This window comes from Gastrolobium bilobum, unplaced genomic scaffold, assembly GCF_033153095.1.
Source record: "Gastrolobium bilobum isolate Gb01-03AN ecotype WA unplaced genomic scaffold, APGP_CSIRO_Gbil_v1 utg6446, whole genome shotgun sequence".
In the NCBI taxonomy this organism is placed as follows: domain Eukaryota; kingdom Viridiplantae; phylum Streptophyta; class Magnoliopsida; order Fabales; family Fabaceae; genus Gastrolobium; species Gastrolobium bilobum.
The window spans coordinates 21,011-34,931 of record NW_026897917.1 but is presented as its reverse complement, the minus strand read 5'-3'; the positions used below and the strand labels follow the sequence as shown (position 1 = coordinate 34,931).

The 13,921-nt window shown below is 36.0% G+C and overlaps 3 protein-coding genes across 3 annotated transcripts; 1 reads left to right on the top strand and 2 right to left on the bottom strand.

The window, feature by feature from the left end:
- Positions 1 to 693: 693 nt before the first annotated feature.
- On the bottom strand, positions 694 to 2,099 carry LOC133311453 (uncharacterized; the record flags this gene model as incomplete). Its single annotated transcript, XM_061512507.1, has 4 exons — positions 1,824 to 2,099; positions 1,554 to 1,700; positions 1,002 to 1,214; positions 694 to 926 (listed from the first exon to the last, which is right to left on the bottom strand). Coding segments are annotated over exons 1-4 (869 nt in total), but the record flags the coding sequence as incomplete, so codon positions are not given.
- Positions 2,100 to 7,971: 5,872 nt separating this feature from the next.
- On the top strand, positions 7,972 to 9,547 carry LOC133311454 (hydroquinone glucosyltransferase-like). The gene has a single exon (XM_061512509.1). The coding sequence runs from the start codon at positions 8,013 to 8,015 to the stop codon at positions 9,423 to 9,425; it is 1,413 nt and encodes a 470-aa protein (XP_061368493.1). The 5' UTR covers positions 7,972 to 8,012; the 3' UTR covers positions 9,426 to 9,547.
- Positions 9,548 to 10,040: 493 nt separating this feature from the next.
- Positions 10,041 to 11,462, bottom strand: LOC133311452 (hydroquinone glucosyltransferase-like). Its single transcript, XM_061512506.1, has one exon. It carries the CDS (start codon positions 11,460 to 11,462, stop codon positions 10,041 to 10,043), a length of 1,422 nt encoding a protein of 473 aa, XP_061368490.1.
- Between the last annotated feature and the right edge of the window lie 2,459 nt (positions 11,463 to 13,921).

The following is a 13,921-nucleotide window of genomic DNA, read 5'->3' as shown; positions in this document are numbered from 1 at the left end:
GTGTTTTTGGGGGTTTTCTCCCTTCACAATGCTCCCCATAAGATGCACTCTACATAAAAGTTATACACAAGAGTGTGGGGAACAACTTTGTAGTTGGAAGTTTCTCCTAAATATGACTAGAAAAGGAGATGGAATTTCAAAAGCTCAAGGTCACCTCCATGGAGAAGGAGCTCGACGGTTTCAAGAAGGAGAGGAGAGAGAAATGGCTGATTTCTTGACTTTGGTGACTTTAAATCATTTAAGCCACTTAAAGTGGGTCTCACATGTCACTTAACTTTCTTAAATCATCCAATTTAACCCACAAATTCATAACCTACGTATTTTTCTCGTTCATGTCATATTTTTACTTCCTAAAAATTATGATCATATTTTCACGCTTATCGGTACAATTATACCGCAGTATTTTACACTGGAAAAATTACTATTCATCAAATTTTCCGAAACTTGCCTATCCACTCGATTTTTCGTCCTGAATGCATTTTCGGCATTAATTTTATCATTTGAGACCTTCTACTCAATTTTTCATGCCTAGGGATACGTGTTTGATAAATTACCAATTTTCTTTTTTTACGTATTTTGGTGAAAATCCTACCCCTTTAACCAACATTATTACATATAATCATGCATTTAGAAATACGAGGTGTTATATTCACCCCTCCTTTTAGAAATTTTGTCCGCAAAATTAAATTATACCTGTCCGCTAACTCTGGATACAGCCGGATAATCTCATCCTTCCGTTCCCAAGTAGCCTCCTCAGGTGTGCGGCCTTCCCACTGAATCTTCAACATGGGAATAATTTTACTTCTCAGCCTCTTTTCGCTGCGATCCAGTATTTCAATGGGACCAATGGGAGTTTTCATGTTCTCCCGGATTTCAATATCATCCAGTATCACCACATGTGATTCATCCAGAACATAACGCTGCAACTGCGACACATGAAAAATATCATGTAGATTAGACAACTGTGGGGGCAAGGCAAGGTGATAGGTCACTAGTCTCACCCTTTTCATGATTTGATACGGCCCAATAAACCGAGGACTCAACTTCCTCACACCCAAAGCACGGCCAGCACCCGTGACCGGAGATAACCGAACAAATACATGGTCACCTTCTTCAAACTCTAGCGGTCTGTGCTTATTATCATAATAGCTTTTCTGTCGATTCTGTGCCTGTTTTAGTTTTTCTCTGATCATTTCAATTTGCAGTGTGGTCTCCTGCACAAAATGCGGACTAAACCTTTCTTTATCACCTACCTCAGTCCAACAAGTAGGAGTACGACATCTCCGTCCATACAATGCCTCATATGGTGCCATGCCCAGACTGGAGTTAAAACTGTTATTATATGAAAATTCCACCAATAGCAAATACTTATCCCATGTAGTACCATGCTCCAATGTGCAAGCTCTCAGCATATCCTCAAGTGTTTGTATGGTTCTCTCAGTCTGACCATCAGTCTGCGAGTGATACGCAGTGCTCAGCCTGAGCTGAGTGCCAAAAGCCTGCTGTAAAGCTCCCCAAAAATGTGAAGTAAACTTTGGGTCTCGATCACTTACAATACTAACTGAAATCTCGTGGAGCCTTACAATCTCATTAAGATATAGCTTTTCTAATCTCTTCGTAGTGAAATCCACTCGCACTGGCAGAAAATGTTCAGACTTTGTAAGTCTACCCACAATCACCCAAATTGAATCGTAGCCAGCCTGAGTCCGAGGCAACCCAACAATAAAATCCATAGAGATGCTCTCCCATTTCCACTCTGGTATATCCAGTGGCTAAAGTAAACCAGTAGGTTTCTGATACTCTATCTTCTCTTTCTGACAAACCAAGCACCTTGATACATACCCCTCAACATCCCTTTTCATCCTAGGCCACCAGAACTTCTCTTTCAAATCTTGATACATTTTTGTGGCACCTGGGTGGATAGCATATTGACCCTTATAGGCCTCAACCATAACCTCATCTACTAACTCCTTGGGCACAACAATCCTGACCTGATACAACAGTAGCCCTTGCTCATTAAAAGACATGCCACTTTGGCCCTTCAAATATTTAGCACTATCATTCCTTATCTGTGGTTGGATATTGTGTGCTTTTGACATTGTGTGAAATTATATGATCATGCATTGTTACTTGATTTGTGTGACATGTCTGTGATCTCAGGCCAGTAGATGTGTGTGGTTAGGACTTCCGCTGGAGATATCCTTTGGAGATTCTGGTCGGGTTTTTCCGTGGGGCTGACTCTGGGAGCGGTACTAGGATAATCCAAACGTGGGACTTCCGCTGGATAGGGCTCATGAGGAGTTCTAATTGGGTTTTTCCATGGGGTCGTCTCATCCATGGGAGAGGCACCGGGATGCTTCCCGGGAGTTATATGATGGGGTCCTTGAACGGAATCTTTATGTGGATGTTCTTGATTTTGTGCCCAGTGTGATGTGATTTTGTATGTTATACATTTTACATGATGTTTATTATTGCACATTGAGTGAGCCATGGGGTGAAGTGATCCTCTAGTTCCCTTGGTTTAGTGAGATATATTTGTATATCTCACCCCGCGTTTGGGGATATCATTTCAGGTTTGGTGAGCATGGAGGACCATCGGGTAAGAGGCCCGCTTAGAGGAGTTTGAGCATGATGTGCATATGGTGGGCATGACATTTTGGAGGAGTATTATTAGATGCACATAGCATTACATTTAGTGTTTTGACTTAGATCATGAACATATTGCATGTTATTATGGCCATGCTTTTGGGTGTTCATGACTAGATTCTAAGTCTATGTAGTTGTTGTACATTAATGCCTATGATTTGTATTGATATTTTGAGTGAGCACGAGACTTGTCCATGGCCACATATTTGGTTCTAAAAGGCATTTGGAGACTTGTGTTGTAAATAGACCATTTGATGTTTAAAATGGCTATGGTATTGGGAACCATTGTAATAGACGCATTGGATAATGAATATGCATGATGGAAGGGCCTAGAGCCTACATTAGTCCTTGTGTAAGTAGTATATTTAGTAGTAAAGTGTCAAGGGTAGAATACATAACCCATTTTGTGTTTTAAAAGTTGTCATCTGTCATTTTTACAGTAGGGTAATCGATTACTTTTCTTTGGTAATCGATTACCTGAAACAGGGGACGTAAAAATTGAGCCACTGTGATCAAGGTAATCGATTTTTTTTTTTTGGTAATCGGTTACCTAGTTCAGTAATCGATTACCTATATCAAGTTAATCGATTACCCCAAACAGGGGAGCCCAAATTGAGCTATTGCCTCATTCTGGAATTTTGGTAATCGATTACCTCAAGAAGGGTAATCGATTACCACAGTGTAAATTTTGAAAATAAGTGTTTTATAACCTAGAGTTAATGGTATTACTTGGAGGGGTTATAATAAATAAGTTTTATGCTTCCGCAAGTTATGCACTTACAATTACGGTGTTGTTTTTAATTGATTACAGAATTGTTTATTGTTTAAAGTTAATGATGTAATAAAAGAAAAAAATTACCCGTAATTTAATTAACTCAATGATTGTGATTGTAACTGTGCTTAATACCATATGCAATGATAACTTTACTGGTACGTAATGGGCTGTTACAGAGGATTCCTTGATGACCCCTTGTCTTACTGAGATTTTTTTTAGAAATCTCACCCCTTCTGGGCACATTTTTCAGGAGATGACGTTCGTGAGACGAACACTGATAGAGGCAAGAGGCCGGCATAAAGATTTCATTATTGTTATGAGCTATGCATATTATGATTATTTATATTGCCATGATGAGACTTTATTATGACTAGATTTGATGGATTATGTTGATATTCATGGTGAGCACAAGGGTTGTCTAGGCCACTATTAAATAATCTGTGTATTTGTTGACTTAGGTTTTTGTATTATAGCACCATGAGTTATGAATGCTTTTGAATTTATTTATGAGTACGAGATATTTTAGATTATTTTAGTGTTGCAATTACATAAGGATTGTTATCAAATTGAAAAGTTAATCCACCATGAGGATTAGCATTGAGTATATTGTATAATAAAATAGTATATTGCTTCCGCGATTAACCACTGCATGCTACTTTTTAAATACCATTTGTATGATAATACACTGGGGGCCGACGGGGTGTTACACTTAGCCAAGTTTTGGAGAAAAAAGGCCATTGTTAAGAAAGCTTCAACTACATTTAGAGTTGTAGCCATGGAAATCATCAAGTGTCTTCATGAAAAATGTATAGAATCATCATAAAAGCATAACCCATAAATCATTTCCCACCAAAAATCATTGTTTAGGGAGATTTCTTCTTTGGATAGTTTAGTTAAAGTTTGTGTTCTTAGTGTTTCCCACCAAACATCATTCAAGCTTGGAATATCATTTTCTCTATATTCTAAGACCTTTGGAATATGGTATCAAGTTTAATTGTGGGATTTTATCCCTAGTTGTTGAGATTAAATTCATTATGTTGTCCATTTGATTCTATCTGAGATGGTACATGATATCATGTTCGAATAGTTAGTTAATCATTAGTTATGATCACGAGTTATCAAGTTTTGAGTCTGTATAGTTATAGGACTATATAGTCTATATCATAAAAATAGGTTAACATGGCAAGATTTACATAAAGGAAAAAGTTAAGTCACATAGTTACAAAGAACTACTGTGATGTTTTCCTTGAGTTTTCCACTACTTTAATCTAGTACGATGCGCTTTTATGACCATATGTGAGTTAACAAATTGATTGTAAATTAGGGTGTTACACACCACGATCGCAAAGGCTCTACCATGGGAAGTCTAAGATGGGCTAATTATTTCTGGTCCAAGCAAGTGATCAAACCATTGCATAGTGGCTAAATTGGATGTTTCTACCAGTCCTTTTTTGGCGACAAAGGGTGTTCTTGTCACACCTCTAATATTTATCTCTGACATGCTCCTCTGCATGGGCACTACCTCATTCGACATTATTTCAATCATTAAGCACTGCGTTGCTCCTGGCTCCCTCTACCGCTGAACACTTTGTATCGTTTTTGCAGAAAAGGAAAGAAAAAGAGAGAGAGCTTGTAGGTTACTTTCCTAATCTTAACTTTTTTGTAATGAAGCAAAATGATGTTGTTTCCTATTATACAAGATAATTTTATCTCTTGACACTAGAAATTATTAGCTCTATTATTATTGTTATATCTTTTTATACATCAAAGTAAAGACAGAAAACAAAGAAAAAGAAAACATAGAAAAAAGATTAAATAGGGAAACTCCTAGCGAGTCTGCACATGTCTAGCAAAAATTACACCTTATTGTCAGTCTGAAGATGACACCATAGTCCTGGTGGGGGGGGTCAGAGAAGTGAGCCTCAACAAGTAACTCCAGGTGCACCAACAGATAGTTTGCCAACCAATCTGCACACTGGTTTCCCTCCTTAAGAACGTTTATAAACTGAATATTCCATTGTCGATGAACAAAAGCTCATGTTCGAGTCACTAGGTGTGACTCACGAGCTTCATTGCCTTCCTTAGAAAATAATGCAATGACTGTTTGACAGTCACTTTCAACCAAAACATTTCTCCAACTGCCTATCAAACTAACTCCAGCCCTTTAAACACAACCCACACTTCCGCTTGTAAAGCAGCAAAATGTCCATTTCTTGCAGCAAAACCCCTTAGCCAAACTCCTCTGTGGTCAGGAAGAAGTCCTCCACAAGTTGCTTTAGTCGTTTGATCATTTGAGGCCTCATCTGTGTTTAACTTAACAAACAGAGTCAAAGGAGGCTGCCAGCTAACATCTATAGAGAAATTGAGTCATAGCTTTTAGGGGTGTTCATCAACCGATTCAAACCGCGGTAACCGAACCGAAAAACCGATAACCGAATAAACCGAAAACCAAAAAAAAACTGCAAATTTTAATTGGATTGGATCGGTTTTTGGATGGGTTGATGAAAATTGATCCAATCCAAACCGATCCAATATATTAATTTCCCTCTACCTACTTGGGTTTTTCCCTAATCATAGCCCAAAAATTTCTAAACCCAAGACCCATTAATCCATCAACTAAACCCAAGAAAAAATCTAGTCACATCTCATCAATAAAATTGTATCTTTGTAAACCTTCATATCTCATTGCCCAAAAAAAAAAAATATTATAGTTTACTAATGCTTTTGTATTTCAAAAAAAAAAAAATTACAAAGTCAATATATACAAAGATGTAATTTGCACAATAACCAAGAAATAAATTTTGGGATTTTCAACAAACCGAAAACCGAAAACCGAAAACCGATCCAATCCAAACAGAAAAAAATTGGATTGGATCGGATCGGATTTGAAAAATATCCAAACCGAATGAATGATTATATGATCAAACCGAAAGGATTGGATCAGATGATTTTTGCTTCCAAAACCGATCCAATTCAGACCGCGAACACCCCTAGTAGCCTTGGCTTTGTGTTTGTAAAGGCAAGTTGTATCTCCTTCTAGCAGTCAAAGATTGGCCGAGCAAGGTGGCGATTCCCATTGCGAGAGCTATCATGGGTCACTTCGTTTCTCCTACGCCAAATATATCAATAACAAACAATATATAATAAGCTCCAAACAAACCCTCCCACACCCATACATCGCAATTCCAAACAAACAATATCGTGGTTATTTTTTATTCATTGCTTCTTGTACATGATTTACGTTTTTATTTCATTTCTAATATCAACATGTTACATCCATCGTTTAGACTATTTAATTCATCAATCTTTCATAAATTAATTTATATTTATTGAATTTTTTTGGCTTAAATTAATGAGAACACAATTTGAAATTTATATCCTAAATTGGTTTTGCTATCTTATTATATTTTAATTATATAAAAAATACAAATATATATATATATAACTATTTTACTATATTTTTTTAAGGAAAGGATATTGTAACAACCAACTAGTGTTACTACCAATCAATTTCACCGTTAGATCGATTATGTGGATCCAACGGTTATATTTATTTTTATCTTTGTATGGTTATGATTCCTCATATTTAATACTTTATATTTATTTCCATCTTTGTATAGTTATGATTCCTCATATTTAATGCTTTCACATTAAATATGAGGAATCATAACCATACAAAGATGAAAATAAATATAACCGTTGGATCAACATAATCGATCTAACGGTGAAATTGATTGGTAGTAACATTGGTAGTAACACTAATTGATTGTTACAGTATCTTATCCCTTTAATTTAATGGATAATAAAATTTAGAGAATTATAATATTTTTACTTTTTGTCTTATAGTTATATTATTTCGACAATAAATTAGTACAATTTTTATTATATCATCGCTTACTCCTTAGCATATAAGAAGTAGAAATAGAATATTAATTAGCATTCCACCAAAAAAAGAAGAAGAGAATATTAATTAACAAATATTTAATCGGTTGATCACTTTGTGATTAGTTCGATTTAGAGGTTCAGGGTTAAAGCTTTAAACCTCTCTCAAAAATGATACTGGAAGGATCAAACTCATACTCTCATCTCTATCTGTTCAGCTTCTATACACCAATTAAGCTACCACTGTTTAGTTAAAATATTAATTAGCAACACAGGTTGAGTAGTAGAATAGGGAGAAAATTTGTGTTCAATTTTTATCAGAGGGGTGAGGAACTTTTAATTATAACTAAGTCGCGACTTACCATTAGTTTTGTAATCGATTGAGAGACTTAAAATTTGTGAAAATAGCATAGCAGACTCCCCTTAAAAGGATAATTACAATCGGAATAAAAAATATATATTAAACTAAGACACTTTGACCATTTGCCGGAGGTTCCGCATAGAAAGATGAACACTACGGAAAAGAAAACAAACAAATGAAGAGGAATTCCTGTCATTTTCTCAGTCAAATACTGACAACCCCGAAAAAGTAAACCCTGAGAGAGAAATGCTGATCCATATCAATAAGCATTCTGCAAAACTTTTCGCAATAGAAAAGAGATGAAATAGTAAAACCAATGTGTTCACATCTTAATTTCCAATTAATTCAATGGAAAAGCCTCACATAGCAGTAGTTCCCAGTCCTGGGTTCAGCCACCTGGTCCCAATCCTTGAATTCTCCAAACGCCTTATTCATCTCCACCCTGACTTTCATGTCACATGCATCATTCCCTCAGTTGGGTCAATCCCCACTTCCTCCAAAGATTACCTTCAAACCCTTCCATCAACCGTACATCCCATTTTTCTTCCCTCCATCAACCTTGAACATGTGCCAGATGCTACTCTTCTTGGATTCCAAATTGAACTCTCGGTGACTCACTCCTTACCTTACATAAAAGAAGAATTGAAGTCCTTATGTTCAAGAATTCGTGTTGTAGCTTTGGTTGTGGATATGTTTGCACATCAAGCACTGGATTTTGCTAGGGAACTCAATCTCTTGTCTTACATGTATCTCCCACAAACTGCTATGTTACTTTCTACGTATTTATATTGCTCAAAGCTAGATGAGATACTTTCTTCTGAATCTAGAGACCCACAAGAACCTATACAGGTTCCTGGTTGTGTACCTATTCTTAGCAGAGATCTTCCTCTCCCGTTCAAATTTCGATCCAGCATCAGTTACAAGCGAATACTTGAACGTGCCAAACGATTACATCTTCCGGATGGTATCTTTGTGAATAGCTTCCTTGAATTGGAATCAGAGACTTTCGGAGCTGTGGAAGAACAGATCAGAGGGAAGCCCATGGTTTATCCTGTTGGGCCCATTATTCAGAGCGGGTCAATTGGTCAGGAAAATGGCTCAGAGTGTTTAACATGGTTGGATAATCAAGAACCCAAATCTGTTCTGTATGTGTCATTTGGAAGTGGTGGCACACTTTCTCAAGACCAACTCAATGAATTAGCCTTTGGTTTGGGACTTAGTGGTCAAAAATTTCTGTGGGTTATTAGAGCCCCAAGCGGTGTAGCCAGTGCTGCTTACCATGGTGCTGCAACTGAGGACCCTTTACAATTCTTACCACAAGGTTTCTTAGAGAGAACTAAGAAGCAAGGATTGGTTGTTCCTTCTTGGGCACCCCAGATTCAAATACTTGGTCATAGTTCAACTGGTGGATTCCTATCTCACTGTGGTTGGAACTCAGTCCTTGAAAGTGTTATGCAAGGTGTGCCTATAATCCCATGGCCACTCTTTGCTGAACAGAGTCTGAATGCAGTGATGCTAACTGATGGTCTAAAAGTGGCACTGAGGCCAAAAGTCAACGACAATGGATTGACTCAAAGAGAAGAAATTGCTAAGGTCGTAAGAGGCTTGATGAAAGGTGAAGAAGGCAGAGAAATTCGCGAAAGAATGGAACATTTGAAGATTGCTGCTGCTAATGCGATAAAAGAAAATGGATCATCTACAAAAACTCTCTCGGAGGTGGCTATGAACTTGAGAGCCATTTATCATAACAAGAAGTCATAAACGTATTTTCAATTTCTGAGATTCTGTTTCCGTTTTCTCCTCTGCCTTATTCACGTTTCTCCTGTTAGGTTCCGTTCTTTACATTATTATAGTTACTTTGCTTGAGTAAATGTCCACCAACCTTGTAGAGGTTCTGGTTCTGTTGTATTTGTTTCTCCTGTTCCGTTCTATTTAATAAAAGATTGAGAGGAGAAAAGGTTATCCTAATTTAAGTGAAATCTTGAAGCGATACTTTTAAATTCGTTATAAAAAGATATTACTGACATTTAAGATCGAGCATAAACTTTTGAAGGAAATGTTTTCATAGTTGCCTGTTTCTGATTTTTATATTTAATCTTATTTTCTCAGTTAATACACCAATGTATACTACAATCAAAATGAATATTAAAAAAACTTAGTCACGTGTTAAAAAGAAAGCATATTCTAAACAATTCTTCGTAATTTTCTATATAAAAGGGGGATACTTATTCAGCTTTGACCCCGAAAGCAGAAATCAAATAAACTCGGTAAGAAATAAACACTGAAATGAAATATGCAACTCTGTCCATCGAACCAATATTTTTTTCCCCATGCTTCCTTCCCTTCTTTTCCTATTCTTTTAGAAAGCCAATCAATTTACTTTAATGGCTGCCTCAGAAAGTTTTCCATTTGAGTGCCAAACTGGAAAAGTGCCCTTGTAGAGGATCCATCATCTTTTAATGCATCAGCAGCAGCATCTTTGACCTCTTCAATTCTTTGGCGAATCCCATTTCCATTTTCACCCAGCATTAGACCTTTTATCACCTTTGCGATTTCCACTTTTTCCGCTATGCCGTTTTCATTAAACTTTGGCCTTAATGCCACTTTCAGCCCCTCGGTTAACAAAACAGCATTCATTTTCTGCTCGGCAAACAATGGCCAAGTTATCATTGGCACTCCCAAAACAATGCTCTCGAGTGTTGAATTCCAGCCACAATGGGTTAGAAACCCACCAGTTGAAGTATGACTAAGGATTTGCGTTTGGGGTGCCCAAGAAGGAACAACTAGCCCTTGTCCTTTGGTTCTCTCCAAGAAACCTTGTGGTAAAAACTTTAAAGGGTCATCATTTGTAGCACCAAGGTAAGCTGCATTTGCTGAATCACTTGGTGCTCTTAAAACCCACAAGAATTTCTGACCACTCAACTCCAACCCCAAAGCTAGCTCATTAAGCTGTTCTTGAGACAGAGTGCCTCCACTTCCAAAGGACACATACATAACCGAATTAGGCCTCTGATTATCCAACCACCTCACACATTCTGACCCATTTGATTCACTACTTGACCCAGTTTGTATAACTGGTCCAACCAGATAAATAGGGGAATTCTTATTGCCTATGGTATGTTCCTTCAAGGCTTTCACTGTACCTCCCTCAATTTCTGAGAAGCTATTAACCAAGAAACCATCAGCAAGAGAAAACCTCTTGCAACGTTGAAGAATTAACTCATAAGCAAGGCTAGATCGATCTTGAAAATGCTCAGGGAGATCATTGCCATGAATAGGTATGCAACCTGGAATCTGAATAGCCTCTGTGTGATCTCTGTATTCACATGAAACTTCCTCATGCAATGTTGGCAAATGCAGGAACAGTGAGAGTGTCATGGCAGAAGGAGGGAAGTATATGTAGGATAAGAGGTTGAACTCCTTAGCTAATTCTAGTGATTCATTCGCAAAAGGATCAGAAACCAAAGCAACCACTGGCGTGGATGAACACAGTGACCTTAACGCCTCGCGAAAATATTGCATGGATTGAGATACCGCAAGTTGGATTTGTACTGCAGGGGCAACATCTTGTGGAAGGTCTTTTTTGTTCACTGGATGGAGGAAAGTGTAGTCTATGTTGGGAGGAAGAGATTCAAGGAAAGCAATTGTGGCGGGGACAGGTGCATCAATGGTGGGGAAGATGCACTTAACATTGAAGTGTGGATGAAGATGAACGAGTCTCTTGCAAAACTCAACAATGGAGGCTTGGTGGCTATACGCAGGGATTGAAATTGCTGCTATATGAGTTGCTTTCGCCATTGAATGATGGAATCCCTATTGCTCAGTTCAGGTTTATGGTTCACGAAAAGAATTATACAGTGTTTATCATTTAAATTTTAAACGAAATAAAATTATGTTACGTTAAGAGATAGATAGACACAAAATAAATTTTTTTAATTAAAATTTAAATTAAAAAAAAAAAACCATTTCTTTTTTTGATTTTCATTTCTTGTGTTTATCTCTCTTTTAAAATGATATAACTTATGTCATTTAAAATAACAAACATCAAATCCATTATATATACACATGTATAAAATTTTACTTGTGGTCTATTAATTAGCATGTCGATCTTGACTTCGGATTTTAGATTTTTAATACTAGCACATATGTTGACAGCTATATGTACAGTTGGCTGTTTGAAACTTCGACGTTACTTCCTCTCTGCTAGGTCTTGCTATCAGCACGCGCACTTTCCAAAACCCAATTTGGATATATTTGTAATCAGTCATAGGTGCTTGTATATGTCTCGTAATTTAATACGTCATACAAAAAAATTATTGCAGAATAATGATTGTCGCCAACCATACAAAATATATAAGTTAAAAATCTAGTTTCGTTCAAAGTTTTGCACATTTAAAAGTATAAAGTTCTATTCAAAAAAAAAAAAAAAAAGTATAAAGTTGGAAGTTGGAACCCTCTTTTGATACTTGGAAAATGCGAGATGCCAAAATATGAAATGCGGATAAATTCTTATTACTTTTAGAGGCTTTTGCTCCACCTACGTGCAGGTGCGGAGACAAGAATTTGTATAGGGGATGAAAATAAAAAATATTATATTATAAATAAAAGTATTTGAAATACAATATAGACCTATTATAAAAAAATTTATTATAATAAATGAAAAATAAAAAAAATTATATTATAAATAAAAGTACTTGAAATATAATACAGACCTAATATCAAAAATACTATTATAATAATCACTTGAAAATCACAATCGAAGATCAGTTCCAATTCTTCCCTCCTTCTTTTGTCTCTAGTATACTGCACTACTTGATTCGATAAACTCGATGCAAATTGTCAAAAATTATTAGCCAATGGTTGAAAATGAAACTCCTCGATGAAAGAGTTTCTTAATCCAAAGGAGAGAATAGATCTGTTAGCTAAACTTATTGGATTAATTGAGTCGTCATCAATTTTTGAATCCTATGCTAATTTTTGAAGTTTCTCCTAAGCTTATTTTGCAATTGTCTAATTTATGCCCACTCAGACAATGTTAATTACTACTTGAGTTTTTATCTTTCACTCTCAAGAAGTAACGGTATAAATTTTTTTAGTCATGTTTTATGCTCATTTTTCTAATTATCTCGTTATATACTATGTACAGATATTGATATTAGATTATTTCTGCTTGTACCTTTTTTGATGAATGAATCAAGTCTCTTAACTAATTGATATTTTTGGAGAGGAGGGGGGAACTATAATGTGCTATGTTAGTAAAATAAAGAATATAACTTGAAAAAATCTGGTTATTTATATTGTATCACTTATGTTAGTAAAACAAAGAATATTATTTGTAAACAAAGAATATTAATTTTTTTTCTCTCTGACTTTTACTCAAAAATGGAAAGGATCACTTATGAGGGTTGTCAGTGTAGTTGAATTGATGGTAAAAAGATTGTTAATCTAAGTCTATGATTATTTTGTTAGTATGGACTAGATTTTATTTTAAAAACAAAGAGCAAAACATTGATTTGAATTGTGGCGGAGCCAGAAAAATTGGAAAGCTAGTGCCAAAAATCAGCCAACCATGGAGGAAGTTAGTGCCAAAACTAGTAGCTATGGAGGAAGCAAACTATTTACAGTCACTGAAGGTCAAAAAAAGCTTCTTATTTTGGAAACCAGCCACTGCCAAGGCACTTTCTTGTTCCAATGTGGCTATGCCACTGGATTTGAATAAAGTTGGATTATAGTAAGAAAATGTCAAAGTAGAATAGAACCTCAAATATGTTGTTGTTTAATATAAAACAATTAGTTATTTACATATATGTTATTGTTGCACATTGCAATATTGCATTAAAATATAATAAAAAAATGATATCACTTATATTTGTTGTGCTTATGGTCATTTGTGTTGTTACGATAAACATTGTGATAATTCACTTTTGGTTCCAGGTTTTAGTTACTTTGACTTAGCTAGAAAATCGAAAGTGTATTGCATCACTTATGGTTGTAGTGCACTGATACAGTTATCTATCTTATAACAATATTAACTAGTTTGGTTTTAAAATTTTAGAGGGGGCAGGGGCCTCCCCTAGCCCCATGTAGCTCTGTCCTGCTTAAGTGCTCAAAGAATAAAAGATTTTTTGTGTCCCACTCAATGGTAGCATTTTCCCCATGTGGATCATCATTGTTTACCAATTTAATAACAATTTTAATGTTTTAACTTATGTGATATATATTAAATGGTTACATAAATATATATTTTTAGAAGCACA

What these genes read in the sequence shown, in the direction of transcription:
- LOC133311454 (XM_061512509.1), top strand. Translation starts at nt 8,013, where the DNA reads ATGGAAAAGCCTCACATAGCAGTAGTTCCCAGTCCTGGGTTCAGCCAC.
- LOC133311452 (XM_061512506.1), bottom strand. Translation starts at nt 11,462, where the DNA reads ATGGCGAAAGCAACTCATATAGCAGCAATTTCAATCCCTGCGTATAGC.